This window comes from Olea europaea, unplaced genomic scaffold, assembly GCF_002742605.1.
Source record: "Olea europaea var. sylvestris unplaced genomic scaffold, O_europaea_v1 scaffold1820, whole genome shotgun sequence".
Lineage (NCBI taxonomy): Eukaryota > Viridiplantae > Streptophyta > Magnoliopsida > Lamiales > Oleaceae > Olea > Olea europaea.
The window spans coordinates 42,039-57,666 of record NW_019235959.1 but is presented as its reverse complement, the minus strand read 5'-3'; the positions used below and the strand labels follow the sequence as shown (position 1 = coordinate 57,666).

At 37.0% G+C, this 15,628-nt stretch overlaps 1 protein-coding gene across 1 annotated transcript; it reads left to right on the top strand.

Annotated features, from left to right (window-relative positions):
* Positions 1 to 5,858: 5,858 nt before the first annotated feature.
* On the top strand, positions 5,859 to 6,422 carry LOC111378488 (uncharacterized mitochondrial protein AtMg00810-like). Its single transcript, XM_023001700.1, has one exon. It carries the CDS (start codon positions 5,859 to 5,861, stop codon positions 6,420 to 6,422), a length of 564 nt encoding a protein of 187 aa, XP_022857468.1.
* Positions 6,423 to 15,628: the final 9,206 nt, after the last annotated feature.

Here is a 15,628-nt window from a genome sequence, read left to right as displayed (position 1 = left end):
AAAATAAGTTAAATCTTGTCTTATTATCTTGTGTGATGATATACGGTATAGTTTACTAAACATATTCTTAAAGTTAAATAGACACTATGGCTCGAACTCACCAAATCTCAATTAGATGTTAATGGACTCCAAATTAGATTCGAGATAATTATTAAAGGCAGGATTGATCTCTTGCCTACCAAACCACTGGTGAGGTGGCGAGATGTGTGTTGTTCTCATGCCTACTAAACCACTGGTGAGGTAGACAAAATATCTATAGCCTGCTATGGGATGGAGGTCAATTCCTGTCCCTAATAATTATCTCAAATCTAATTTACCCTAAAATGAAAGTCAAACTAAGCGAGTGTTTGACCCATTATTCCAATTTTTTGCCAATTTCATATTCTTCATTGTGGGGGCCACATTGAATGAATTGTCAAACTCCATCCATGATTGACTTGGAGAGTTGTGGCAAGTACCCAAATCTGATTTCCTAGTTTACCCTTCATATAAATGGTGGGACGCTATGTAAACGTTGAATAGCAGGATTATTTTTGGAAATTACTTACGAAAAATGAGGATGTTTTGACAAGGGCTATTTCAACGTTTTTAGCAACAATTAAAAGACTTGACACAGTTCTGTCTACTTGCAATTTTTTAACAATTAATTTACTGTTTAAAAATTGGAAAGTTGGCAAAAATTGGAATAATGGAGTTCAAACACACGCTAAAACTATAATTTGGTCCTTGTTAAATAAATAACACTAGTTTTCTTTGAACTACTTAGAATGTTCGAATCAACTGTTTCTTGCGTCATCTCCACGTAATTAAAGGAAAAATTACAACAACGATCCCTAACCTTTCACTTTTTTACAAATTTTACCTTAACCTTAACTTTGTGCCACCCACAGTCTCAAACCTTTCAAAAATATGCACATGGGATCCAAATGGATCCGTTTTGACTTTAATGACCAAAAAGTCAAAATTTAATTAATTTTGATCAGATTAAAAAGGGCAACATGTTACTTTTGCTATTAATTCTCATCTATCCCTCCTAATAATAAACTTAAACAAAATAATAAAAAAATAAAATAATGATATATTTCAATATATCCACCAACCATAACCCTTCCTCCTCCTCCTTTCCAACCCAACCACACCATGGTCAACATTGTCATCGCCACCACCACACAATGTCGGATAAACCACAGGATCTTGACACCACCAACACCTCCTCATTCCACTTTACAATCCCATACAAAAAACAGCAATAACTAATCGAAATTAGACCAATTTCACTCCCAAAAAAATGTCATTACACATGGCCGTTCCTCCAATTCTGGCCTTCAACCCATAGCCTAACTTCATTATAGACTATTAATACTCCCCTAGACTAGAAGTTTCATGGCCCCATACCATTAAGAAACAATTTAAATCAGAAACAAAATAGTAATATCCAAAGGCAGTGAACCACGCACCTTCTGTCCCAAATTCCAACGCCGATATTACGAACGATGATCGCACACCACCACCACCATTGGCTTCTACTCATCATGGTGAAGAAGATGCATGATAATGTATATTTATTTATTTCCTTAATTTAGGTTATTTCCTTATTTTAGTTTTCTATTATTTTAGGAGTCCTTGTAGTATAAAAACAAGTATTATTTCATTGTAAAACTCTAGTTAGTTGTTGCCCTAATAGATTGTGGTTTTCTCCCTTCATTCAACTTCTTCTCTTCTCTCTTGTTCTCTTTGAATTGATTCAGTACGTTGATTTGAGATAGTTTATATTATTATCATGGTATCGAACTAGATAATTGAGTGAAATTTGTAAAAAAATTTATTGGGATGTGCTGGAATTTGAGGCAGAAATTAGACAAATAAAATTTGTGCCAAAAACTTAATCGATCAGAACTAAAAATCATGATTCCTAACAAACCATAGACTGATTGGAAAAATAAGGCCGGATCTTTGTTCAGCAAATTGAGACGCAGATTCCTATCAAGTGCGTGTAGGCTAACAGTGACGCGTGGCGGAGGCGCATGGATGATACGCTTAATGATGTTGAGGGCGCGTGGTAGGTTATTCTGGGTGATTTCAAAAGATAGTTTGTTCCTTGGTAAATTTTTGATCTTCTGGTGGTGTTACTTTGATTATACGTACATTATGTAGTATTTTTCAATTGTGGTTTGTGGTGGTACATTAGTTATCGTCGTTTTCTTTAAAAATTAGGTGATTTCGTTGATTCGTAGTTGATCATTTATTGACTTTATGATGGCATCCGAAAGAGATGACTCACTTCAATCCATTAGTGTTAGATTAAATAGTAAAAATTACTCATATTGGAGTACAGTGATGAGAAATTTTCTCAAAGGAAAAAGATTGTGGGGTTATGTCAGTAGAACTGTTGTGAAACCGGAGAACACTGCTCAAAATTATGTAACAGAGTTAGATAATTGGGAGTCAAACAACGCAAAAATTCTGACTTGGATTCATAATTCTGTAATCTATTGGTACATAGTCAGCGAAGTTTGAAACAACGAAGGAAGTTTGGGAGCATTTTCAAACTTTATATACTAAGTTTAACTTTGCAAAGCGGTATCAGTTAGAAATTGATATACGAGCTTTACATCAAAAAGATATGAGTATACTTGAGTTTTACGCTACTATGAATTCAATTTGGGATGAGTTGGCTTTTACGGAATCAACAGGACTGAAAGCATGTGAGGAATATATTACTTTTAGAAAGGAGCACCCATTAGTTCAGTTTTTTATGGCACTTCACAGTGATTTTGAAGGACTTTGAGGCTCTATCTCACATCGTACTCCACTTCCTTCAGTTGATTTGGTTGTTAGTGAACTTGTAGCTGAGGAAATACATTTGAAATCTCTTGCGAGAGAAGCTTCTCTTCTTCCATCTAGCACATCAGTGTTGGCCATACCCTCTTGACTGTCCACACAGAATCAGAATAAAAGTTATGTGCGAGCTGCCAATGACGAGTGTAACTTTTGTAAACAAAAAGGACATTGAAAGTCACAATGTCATAAGTTATTGAAGAAACAGCAACCTCAATCACAGCAGCAATCTTATCGTCCTAATGCTAACACAGTTGCCACCATGCCACCTAGTGATTCATCCATACTTGGAGCACCACCTTCCTCCAATCCCATGTTGACGAACTTAGCAGAGCAGTTTCAGAAGTTCTTAGTTCCACAACCACATGCTATGTCAGCCTCCACTCATGTAGGTTTGTCATCATAGAGTCACTCAGATATCTCTTCCTCATGGATCTTTGACTCAGGTGCTTCTAAACACATGTCGTTTAACTCAAAATTCTTTAATAACTTGCGTCCTTCTAACTCGCCCATGTCTGTTATGACTGCTAATGGTACGTCATTACTTTTAGCAGGTGTTGGTTCTATTAATACACATAATTTATCACTTTCAGATGTCTATTATGTTCCAACTCTTACTTTGAATCTTATCTCTATTGGCCAATTGTGCGATTCTGGATACTTATTTCAGTTTTTTCTACTGCTTGTCATGTGCAGGATCCTCAATCTCAGAAGCTGATTGAGATAAGCTGTAGACAAGAAGGGTTATATGTTCTGGACAATCTAAAATCATCGCATATTGCAACCCTTAGTGTTGATTTATCATCTTTTTCTTTCAATTCTTTGTCTTCTAATTTTTATTTGTGGCATTCTCGCCTTGGACATGTTTCTGCTGGTCGTTTGAAATTTTTAGTTTCTAAGGGTCAATTGGAAAATATACAAACTCATGACATTTTTTATTGTAGTGGTTGCAAATTAACAAAATTTTCTGCTTTATTTTTTCCTCGAAGTATTTCTCATTCTATTACACCATTTGATCTTATTCATTCTAATGTGTGGAGACCTGCTCTTATTGCTACAAAAGGAGGGTCTCGATATTATGCATCTTTTATTGATGATTATAGTCATTATTATTGGGTTTATCTTATGAAACGACGATCTGACTTTCTGTCTATTTATCGATCCTTTAGAGCCTTATTAAAACTCAACATTCCACAGTAATTAAATGCTTTAGATGTGACTTGGGTGGAGAGTACACCTCAACTGATTTCTCTGAATTGCTTGCTCTTGACAGCACAATTCGTCAAACCTCGTGTACTAATACTCCACAACAAAATGATGTTGCCGAACGAAAACATAGGCACATTGTAAAAACTACTCGTTCACTTCTTTTGTCAGCCAAAGTTCCCAGTGAATTTTGGGGAGAGTGTCTCTCACTACAATTTATTTAATTAATAAGATTTCATCTTCCCACAATTCAGGTTTATCACCCTTTGAAACATTGTGTGGGCATCCTCCAGATTACTCCTCATTGAGAGTCTTTGGTTGTACATATTTTTTTCTTCGTCATAAAGTTGACCGTAGTAAGTTGACATCTCGCTCTGCTATCTGTGTTTTCTTAGGTTATGGGTAAGGGCAAAAGGGTTATTACTTTTTGATCCCATAACTAATAAATTATATATTTCTGGTCATGTTGTGTCGTGTTTTTTTAGCACATTTCATTCTTCTCTATTCCTAATAATACTCATGACGTGACCAAAACTGACCTCATTCATATTAATCCATTCTCTGATGATATAAACAATTCACCTTCCTATACCCCATGTTCTGTTGATTCTTTGTGTCCTACAAGTGCACATGCTCCAGGTCGAGGAAATCTCCCCAATGGTCACTGAACTTTGCAGAAAAATCTATAGGAGGTCAACGAATTTCAATACATTCCTAAATAGTCGCTGAACTTTTTCGAAGTCTCCAAAGAGGTCACCGAACTTCAAAACATCCCTGAATGGTTACTGAACTTTGCAAAACGTCCCTGGGAGGTCACTAAACTAGTCATGTATGGGGTCCCAATTTGCAACGTTGAGTGACCTCTCTGGGAGATTTCGACAAAGTTCAGTGATCATTCAGGAATGTTTTGAAGTTCGGTGAACTCTTGGGGGCTTTCGACAACGTTCAGTGACTATTTAGGCACGTATTGAAGTTCGGTGACCTCCTAGGGGATTTTCTGCAAAGTTCAGTAACCATTGGGGAGATTTTCTCGCTCCAAGTCATGATACGCCTCCCTCTTTTATGGCTTCCCAAGCTCCGCCTGAGATTGTTGATCCTACTCCTGCTCTTGCTTCATCTTTTTCTCGATATTCTCAACGTATTTGTAAGTTCATTCAGTTACCTGATTTTGTTTATTCTTGTTATTCTGAGTCCTTTTGCTGCTTTCTAATCTCTATTCATAAGTTATCTGAACCATATTCCTATAAAGAAACTATTTTAGATCCTCTTTGGCAACATGCTATGACTGATGAATTCTCTGCTCTGCAGAAGACATACACTTGGGATTTAGTTGTACTGCCTTCAAGTAAATATGCTATTGGTTGTCGTTGGGTTTATAAGATTAAAACTAAATTTGATGGTTCAGTTAAGCGCTATAAGGCTAGATTGGTTTGAAAGGTTTTAATCAACAATATGGTTTGGATTATGAGGAGACTTTTGCTCCTGTTACCAAGATGACCATTGTTCGTACAATTATTGCAGTTGCATTTGTTCGTCAGTGGAGTCTTTCTCAATTGGACGTCAAAAATGCATTTTTAAATGAAAATTTTCAAGAGGAGGTTTACATGGTCCCTACTGGTCTCTCTCACTCTCCTGGATTTGTTTGTAAGCTCAAGAAAGCACTTTATGGTCTCAAACAAGCATCTCGTGCCTAGCTTGAGAAATTTTCCACCTTTATTACGTCTCTTGGTTTTATATCCAATCATCATGACTCCGCTCTATTCTTTAGATGCACTTCAGCTGGTCACGTTCTATTATTGTTATATGTTGACGATATGATTATTACTGATGAAGATGTTGATGGAATTGTAGGTTTGAAATTAGAATTAGCTTGTCGTTTTGAAATGAAGGACTTGGGTCCACTATCTTATTTTTTGGGAATTGAAGTTGCTTCTTCTCCTAGAGGTTATCTTATCTCTCAGTCCAAGTATACTATGGATGTTATTGAGCGTGTCCACCTTACTGATATTAAAACTATTGATACTCCTCTTGAGTCTAATGCTCGATATTCCTCATCTGACGATATACCATTGACTGATCCTACTTTGTATCGCACTATTGTTGGATGTCTCGTTTATCTTACCATCACACGTCCTAACATTGCTTATGTTATTTACATTGTTAGTCAATTTGTCTCAACTCCTACTACAGTTCATTGGGCAACAGTTGTTTGTATTTTGCGTTATCTTCGTGGTACATGCTTTCAAAGTCTTTTGTTCACATCGACCTCTTCCTTAGTGCTACGTGCCTACTCTGATGCTGATTGGGCCAGCGACCCCATTGATCGCAAGTCTAATACTAATTTTTGTATATTTTTGGGTGATTCTCTTATCTCTTAGAGAAGTAAGAAGCGGACTATTATTTCCCGTTTCTCTATAGAGGCAAAGTATCAAGCTATGGCATCCACTACCACCGAGATTGTGTGGTTACGTTAGTTACTTGCAAACATGGGTGTTCCTCATTCTTTCCCAACTCCTATGTATTGTGATAATACTAGTACTATTCAGATCTCTCGTAACTCTGTGTTTTATGAGCGCACCAAGCATATTGAGATTGAGTGTCATCTAACTCTACATCATATGTAGACTGGCACCATTTTCCTACCTTTTGTTTCTTCATCATTGCAGCTTATTGATTTTTTCACTAAATCTCATCCAATTCATCATTTTCGCTTCTTACATGACAAACTCTCGCTGCTTCTTGCTTTAGCATCGTGAGTTTGAGGAGGGATGATATTATATATTTATATATTTATTTATTTCCTTATTTTAGGTTTTCTATTATTTTAGGATTCCTTGTAGTATAAAAATAAGTCTTATTTCATTTTAAAACTCTAGTTAGTTGTTGCCTTAATAGATTGTGGTTTTCTCCCTTCATTCAACTTCTTCTCTTCTCTCTTGTTCTCTTTGAATTGATTCAATACATTGATTTTAGATAGTTTATATTATTATCAATGCACATGATGGGTCTTCATCAATTCTCCTCGAATCAGCCAATTAGTGGATCTGCAGTTCATCGCGAATGGGCGTGGACGGTGATTTTTCTTAGGAAAATTGTAACAACGGTGGAGACGGGTTTTACCAAATGGCGTTGGCGACAGAGAGTAGAAGTTGTGGTGGCGTTGCCTTGGTATTTTCCGGTGAAGAGATGAAGGAGATGGCAGGGGGATGGGTTTGGGGGTAGGGTTCGGGGTTGGTTGCAGACTTTTTACTTTTCTTTTGTTTTTTTTAATTATTTTAATTGTTAATAATTAGAAAAATACAAAGTACTGTTATACCCTTTCTAATTTGATCCAAATAGACTTTTCTAGTCAATTAATGATCAAATGACGGTTTCCATCCATTTGGACCTCAATTGCATATTTTTGAAAGATTTGAGACTGTGGGTATTACAAAGTGAAGGTTAGAGTAAAGTTCGTAAAAAAGTGAAAGTTAGGAAACGCTGCTGCAATTTTTCCGTAATTAAATATGAGCTATGATTTGAGCCAGATAATGACATACTGATACAGATTCTCACATTATCAATATTTGCATACTTAAATCCCGTTTGGTAGCTATTTTCTTCAAAATGCTTTTTTCTCTCTCTTTTTTTCAACTATATATTCTTTATTAAAATAATATTACACCGTAAATAAAAAAAAAATTCTTATTTTTCAACCACACATTTCACATCAATTTACTATTCTAAAATGCATTTTTACATAAAAATGCCTATCAAATACCCCCTTAACCCAAATAAGCAAATGTCTCCAAAATTTATCTTCACTATATTCTAACTTTTTAAAAATATTAGAAGATACCCAATTTAATTCTTAGCATCGAATTGTCATTCTTAACTCTTATTAATCTTCCATTCATCACTTTCCCAACTACAAACATATTTTCAATATTTACGTTGAAGTCCCCAACTGACAATTGCAATTGACTCAATGCTTCCCAATGTTTGAACATGGCCACATATGATTTTCCATACAGTTTTGGGAGGCATTATGCACCCTCCGATTGAAGTTAAGTGATTGATTATAAATGAATAGATGTTCAATCACCAATTTGAGACGTACTTAAATTGAAGCATGGAACTGGGCTGATTAATTTGTAAACAAAGAATATTTATTGATGTAAAATTCAACCCTAATTGCCAAGAAAAATTTGCAATTAAACAAGTCAAAAGGCAGAAAATGAAAAATGTTTTCCATGGAAAATTGGCCAAATCAAGCAGGCCCTTAGTGAACTTTCAGTGAAATCTTAATTCGTTACTCAAGGGTCTGTTTCGTTGGTGTTTCAGTTTTCAATTTTGAATTTTAAGTTATTTTTAGTTTTCTGCTTTAATGGTTCATTTAAAATTTCTAAAAATGAGTTTAATTAGTCATTTTGAATTTATTTTATTTTTTTAGAAAAGAAAACTTGAAAAAAATACGTTCGGATTGGAATTTTGAAAAATTATTTTATAACATTTATTCAATAAAAATAGAATAGTTTTATGTTAATATATTAGTGTGTAATATTACATTTCAAAGTTAGTGAATGTGACAATATTTTCTCTCTCTATGAAATAAAAATAAAAATTAATGAAGTGGGCTAAAAACATTTTTATCTATGTTCACATAAATATATTTTTAGAATTTTATGTAATTAATCATTAAGAGCTTGAACTAATTTAATTTTTTATTGATTAACTTTTTATAATTTTAATTTTTTAGAAGTTTTATAATTTTATTTTTAATGTTTTAATTTTTGAAATTATTTTTTTATTGTTTTATTTTTATTTGTCAAAATTTTATTTAAATAAAATATTATTTAAACTCTTGTTTTTTATGTTTTGAATGTTTTCGGAATTTTCATTGAAAATACTAAAAAAATTCAAAAATACCTTTTGAGCTTTAAGTTATAAATTTATCTTTGATTCTAAAAATGTATTTCTAAAAATATTGGAACAAACTCATTTTTAGTGCTTTGCAAAATTGAAAACAACAAACCAATCGCATCGTAAGTTTTGAATTGAATAAACCATCACTTTATTTTAGTTTCAAATTGCACGAGTCCATCACATGACATCCTCAAATTGATGAAAATTGCTTACTACAAGTAGTTCGGTTAAAGATTATAATCATTCTACAAGTTTAGTGACCCAGTTAAGATTTCTATGAAAATTCAGTGACTGTGGATGAAATTTAACCATCTTCCAAGCACCAAACCTATCCATGCTGAACGCAACGTAATTTCAATTCCCGCATATTTTTTATTCTTTAAAATACCATATTCATTTTATAAAGATAGATTTGCTTTTTGTTTCGCGCGAGTTAGTCGCTAACAATTAAAAGGGATTAGACGATTGTGTAAGGGATAAATCTCTTGAGACAAAGTTCCAAAAAGGGATGTTCTTTTATTGACGATGACTGTACAATTGGAAATCAAAAACAAAATGTTTCCAAAGAGCGCAAGCACACGAGTTACTGAAAAAAGCGTTTAAGTCTAAACTAAAGAAATTAAAATTACATGTTCTCTGTTCGAGAGTTTTTGATTTGGTCTTTTGCTCTATGTCTTTTCTCCCTTTTATACTCCATGGATGATCTTTTTTGTGATCAACCGCCTAAAAACTGCTTGATCGTTCTACAACTGCCTACTTTCCTCGTAATGACCAGCTTGTCATGAAAACTGCCTTTTTTAACTGCTGTCATTACTCTTCGTCGTTCAACCATTTTCAATTGAATTCCTTGAATCGTGTAACGTGATAGGGCTGCTTTAATAACTGCTTTGATAACTGCACTTCTTGATAACCACAACGCTTTATGTTTGTTAAGACCTTGGGCGACTTGAAGGTTTGGGCGAGAATAAAGTAACGGCTCTGGGCGACTGCATGGCACTCCATTCGCTCAGATTCTAGGCGACTTGCAAACTTGGGCGATGGCATTACCGCGTTCTTGGGCCTCCCTATTTGGGCCTTCATCTTGAATTGTTTGATTGGGCTTCGTTCTTTGGGCTATCTGATTTGGGGATCCTCCAATTGGGCTTCATTCCTTGGACCGTTCGATTTAGGCTGAATTTTTATGTGTCAACAATTACCCCCCAATATGGCAGAATTAATAATAATTATTAAATTTTGCCATATTCACTTTGTGTTTCCAGCAACATTCGAGATTCCCAAGAATTTCAATCATTGTTTTCTTCCATAAATTGAAAAGGTGCGTCGTTTTGCAAACCCTTATAACCCCCAAACACGCCATTTCACTGCACCATTAAATCACGCCTTAATTTTTCGCGTCTCTCCCACGATTTACTGTTCATCTTTTGCTTCCCTGCTACGTAACTCTGAAAAACTTCGTTCCATCTCAAATGGCTATTTCACAATCTCAAGCTGGCGACTCCTTTAGTTTTGATGACTTTTAGAAACTTCTGAGTCGTCCATACATAACTGCGAGTTTTCTCGCGCCCGCCGATGTCGAACGCAATGAGTTCTACTTAGATCCTTTCTTCAACAATGCAGAGGCAGTTGAACAGGCGACGATGGGTCAGCTGTTTCCTTGTACTCAAGGCCTTCCATTTCTAAACTCTCTGCCGCTGGGGCCACTTCGCGAAAGAGGTATTCGTACTTGGCCTAAATTTGATGTAGCTTTCTGTAGGTGGCATGCTCGTCTAGTGGGTCATGGTCCTACTAAGACACTTTTTGATAATGTTAGGATTTCTGATTTGTTAGAAATCTCTATTCGTCCCCCTACTTTTGATTCAACACTTTTTTCGATTGCTTTGAGTTTTTGGTCTTCCGAGTATAATACCTTTATTTTCCCTCTTGGCCCCATGTCTATTAGTTTAAGGGATGTTGGGGCCCTAGTGAATCTACCACCTTTGGGCGATACCATTTTTCCTGGTATCTTGGTTTCTGGTGGCGCCCCAAAGTTTGGTAAAAACTACACCGAGTCTTATTCAAGCCTGCAAACCCTTCACAATCATTCGAGCGCTGAGCCTTCCCATACTGAGCGAGTGGCCTTTCTTCTAGTTTGGCTTTGTAAATACGTTTTGTGGGTGCCAAGTATAAAGCCCTCCCTGAGTTATTTACCCATAGCGCACGAATTGGCGCGTGGCAGGCCTTTGAATTTATGTTCTTTCTTTTTGGCTGCCCTTTATAGAGGCATAGCTTCTCTTCAAACTCAATTGAAGAATGGTGCATCTCCCATTGGCAGTGGACGTCTTTGGTTCACTCAACTGTGGTTGAGATCCTATTTTCCATTGCTTGGTGCTCCATCAATTTCTCGTTCCTCTGCTAGCTACTATGGGCTAGCCATTGAGCCCTTGGCTCCTGTAAATATGTCCAGAAGGGACATTTTTTCATTCTTTTATTCTTTGGATTCAATCTCTTCCTTTTTTCCTTTTCCTCCTTTTTTGACTCCAAACTATGTACATCCCCCCTCCACTATAGACAGCGCGAGCACCTCCCTACTCATTTGGATCCAGTTTTTAACCGGGAGAGAGCCATTTCATGATATTTTAACTGGGACCAATGCCAAGGTAGGGGTAGAAATTTATGTTCCCCAATTTTTTGCTCGCTAACTTGGTTTCGGCCAAACTTGGCATGTTCCTCCTTGCTATTCAAGGAACTTAATTGACCGTTTTCATATTATTAATAAGGCGGAGCAGAGGCTATAAATGCTTGCAATCTTCTTTTAACCAGCCATTTTTCATTAGCCCCTTTCAATTCTAGCCACGTCATCCATCCTCTTTTTGAACAGCTCTGGCCCTCAATGAAGCGCAGATTATTTGCGACTGATGCCAATCGTGCCTTTCATTCACTAGACCAGCCGAGCATTTCTTCCCCTCCTCCTGTTTTAGTCACTCCTTCATCCATCAAGAGTCCTTCTCCTTCTCGTTGCGCTAAACAGTCTGCTCGTCCATCTTCTTCTCTTCCTGCCAAGCCTACTACAGCCAAGAGCGCCCCAAGCCGCAAACGGCCAGCCTCAGCATCTCCTATTCTGGAGAATGATGTTGATGATGATGATGATACCCCTCTTATCGTCAGGAGGAAGGTAATTAAATTGGTTTACCCACAAGCATACTTTTTCATACTTGAAACTTTTCTGTGTGCTGACGATTTATTTGGATTCCTCAGAAAAGTTCAGCCTCTCCTTTAAAGGCTTTGGCATCAGCAGCTCCTGCTCCATCATCCTCTGCTGAGGCTGCTTCATCCAAACCGGTTGATGAGGGGCTACACTTAAAGAGACATCTTCAGTCCCAGAATCCTTATCACAACCCATGGATGAGCCACCTTCTTCTCAGGGCGTCAACCCCCCAAACATTGAAGCAGAAGGTAATTCAGTTTTTTGATGCCTTACCTTTGCTTGTGCTATTCGTTTCTGATTTGTTGCTCTTGAGTTCTGCAGATACTCCTATGAGTCTGCCTGTTGTGGCAACATCTTCTCGCTCAAACAAGGGAAAGTCGTCACGAATGGAGGAGTCACTGGTGGTAGATTTGGTTGAGGATATGCCATCTTCCACGATTGTTGATGAGGTAATCTTTGCTTCAATTTTATTTCCATTTTGTTCGTTGTAGTGAGAATCTTCAATATTGGCAATTTTCTTTGCAGGATGCTGACAAGATTGTGCCTTCTATCCAAAACTTATTCGCTTCCTGGGGGCAAGTCAAGACATCTCGCCCTGCTCCATCTGATCGTCCTGCTGCTTCTTTAGAGGAAGATTTGAAGTTCCTCAAACAGTTGATATTTGAGTACGTGTCCTTCATGGATATGGACATTGGTAGGGCTAGTGCTGCTAGACACAAGGATAAACTTGAGCATTTGAATGCGAAATTGGAGCAAGCACTGACGCTTCCGTCGCTCAATCTTTCTGCCGATTTTAAAGCGACGTTGAAGGTTATCCACTCCGAGGTCCTTTCCTTGCTGGCCAAGAATGCTGAACTAAAGGCCAAAAATACTCAATATCTTCGCGCCATCTCTGAAAAAGAGTCTCTGCGTCTGGAGATCAACAAGGCTGAGGATGAGTTGAAAGAGATCTCTTTCGAAGTCATGATTGAAGACTCTTCGATGGTTAGTTTGGCTGCTCAAATGAAGGAACTTCAAGCCAAAATTGATGACTGCAAGGCGAGAATGGCTGCTAAAAAGCGCAACGCCTCCCAGGGAATTGAGCGAACTAAGTCCTTGGTTGAGCAGTACAAGAAGTTGGAAGTTGATGATGATGTCATGGCCGAATTGAACATCACTTCCTCTCGGCAGAACGAGGATTGGGAAAAACTCAGGGAACAAATTCGTTCAGTGTGGGGTGGACTGTAATTAAGATATACGATGCCCTTTTCTTTTGTAATTTGATTTTCCCTTTGTAACTTTGTTCATCATTAATGAACATATATGTTAACTTCTTGTGCATTTATTTGACGTTTGTTTTTTAATCGTCAATTCTTCAAGCATTTAACTGCTTTGTACTAAAAAATCTTGCCCATTTTCTTTTGATATTTTCACCACTTTTTCCAAAACTTTGGGCTATTTGCCTTGATGTCACCTTTGGTGTGGGAGGTATAGGAAATATTTTTTGTCCAGCAGCAAAGTTTTTACCATCAAAGTTCTTCCCATCGTCTCTTTGTCCTTTACAAGGAGTCGATGATAGGAGGCAATTTTTGGGATGCTTGCGGGCCACCTTGCTTGTTGAGAGTGCTTCTCAACTTGCTTGCTGAGAGTGCTTCTAAAACTCTTTGCCCGCCATTGCAGCGATGCATTTAGGAAGGTGGTGAGGCCAGTCCATCCTCTTACTCAGCGATCAATCGGGAGATTAGCTTACTTTTGATTGTAGTTTGTAGAGCATCCATTATTTATATTTTTGTATCTTTGTAATGAACGTTTGATAATAAAGGACTTTATTTGAACGTATTTCGCTCTGACCTTGTTATCCTTAATCGTTCAACATATTTTGATTGTACTTTTATCTATTCACATTCCCATAAAGAAGGAACATATTTTTTCAAATATTTGCCATTAATGAATCTCACGTGCTTGGTGCCATCTAAATCTTCCAAATGATATGCTCCATTGGGTAACACACTGTTTATTTTGTATGGTCCTTCCCAATTGGGCGACCACTTCCCATACTTTGGATCCTTGCTATCCAAAGGGAGTATCGTCTTCCAAACTAGTTCACCCAGGCTGAACGACTTGACTATGACTTTTTTATTATAAAATTTAGCCATTCTTTGTTTTTGAACTTGCAATCTATCTAAGACGTCCAATTTTAATTCGTCTAACCCCAATAAATTTTGAACTAGTGATTCGGCGTACTCATCATCTTTCAACTTATGTTGCAAGCACACTCTAATCGATTGCACGTTGATTTCTATAGGCAAAACGGCCTCCTGTCCATAAATAAGTTGGAAAGGAGTAATTTTGGTACTTGACCGAGGTGATGTTCTATAAGCCCATAAGGCCTTGTTCAGACATTCGTGCCAATTTCTGGCATTTTCGTCTATCATCTTTCTAATGATATTTTTTAGAACCTTATTAGAAGATTCTGCTTGTCCGTTGGATTGAGCGTAGTATGGTGTGAAGTTTACTAATTTAGCCCCAAACTCGCTCAAAAATTTGTTCACTTGATCTCCATTCAAAGATGTTTCGTGATCTACCATCAATGTTTGTGGAATTTCAAACCTATAAATGATGTGATCACGAATAAACTCTATGACGTTCTTCTGGGTGATCTCTTTCAAAGGTACCGCCTCTACCCACTTGGTGAAATAGTCGGTTGCAACTATAACAAAAGTATGTTGCTTGGACGATGAGGGATAAATCTTCCCTATCAAGTCTATCGCCCAACCCTTGAACAGCCAAGGTTTAATAATAGGTGTCATCTCTCGTGTTGGCGCCCTTTGTATTGGACCATGCTTTTGGCATGCTAAACAACTCTTTGCATACTGAACGCATAATTCTCCCATCTTTGGCCAAAAATATCTACTCCTAATAATTAACCATCTCATCATTTGGCCAGCTTGATGAGCTCCACATATCCCTTCGTGCACCTCAGCCATGATCGTTTTGACTTCTTGCAAACTTACACATTTTAGTAATACACCATCAGAGCGTTTCTTAAACAACTCTTCATCTATTAGTGTATAGTTCAGCAAACACAGCTTCATTTTCCTACTAATCCTTCCATTAGGTTCTTTAAGGAACCTTTTAATCTCTATTCTCCAATCCATTGCATCTCCATCTTGTATGCAGTGAAGTTCAGTCTTTCTCGCCCTTCTTTGAGTCACGGGCAATATGATTCCATACTCACAAGTAGACTTCCAATTCAAAACCTTTGAGTACCCTGAGACCATTTGAGCTAACTCATTTGCCACGTCATTATATATCCTATTAACGCATTGAAGTTCTACTTGGTCGAATTCTTCTAACAATTCTTGGGTGATCTCATGTTGACTAATAATGGAATCACTTTGACATTTAAAATTACCAATCAATTGGTGGATTACCAATTGAGAATCACCCATAACAATCACATTTCTTATTCCCATATCTATCATTAGTTCTAGACCTACAATTAAGGCTTCATAT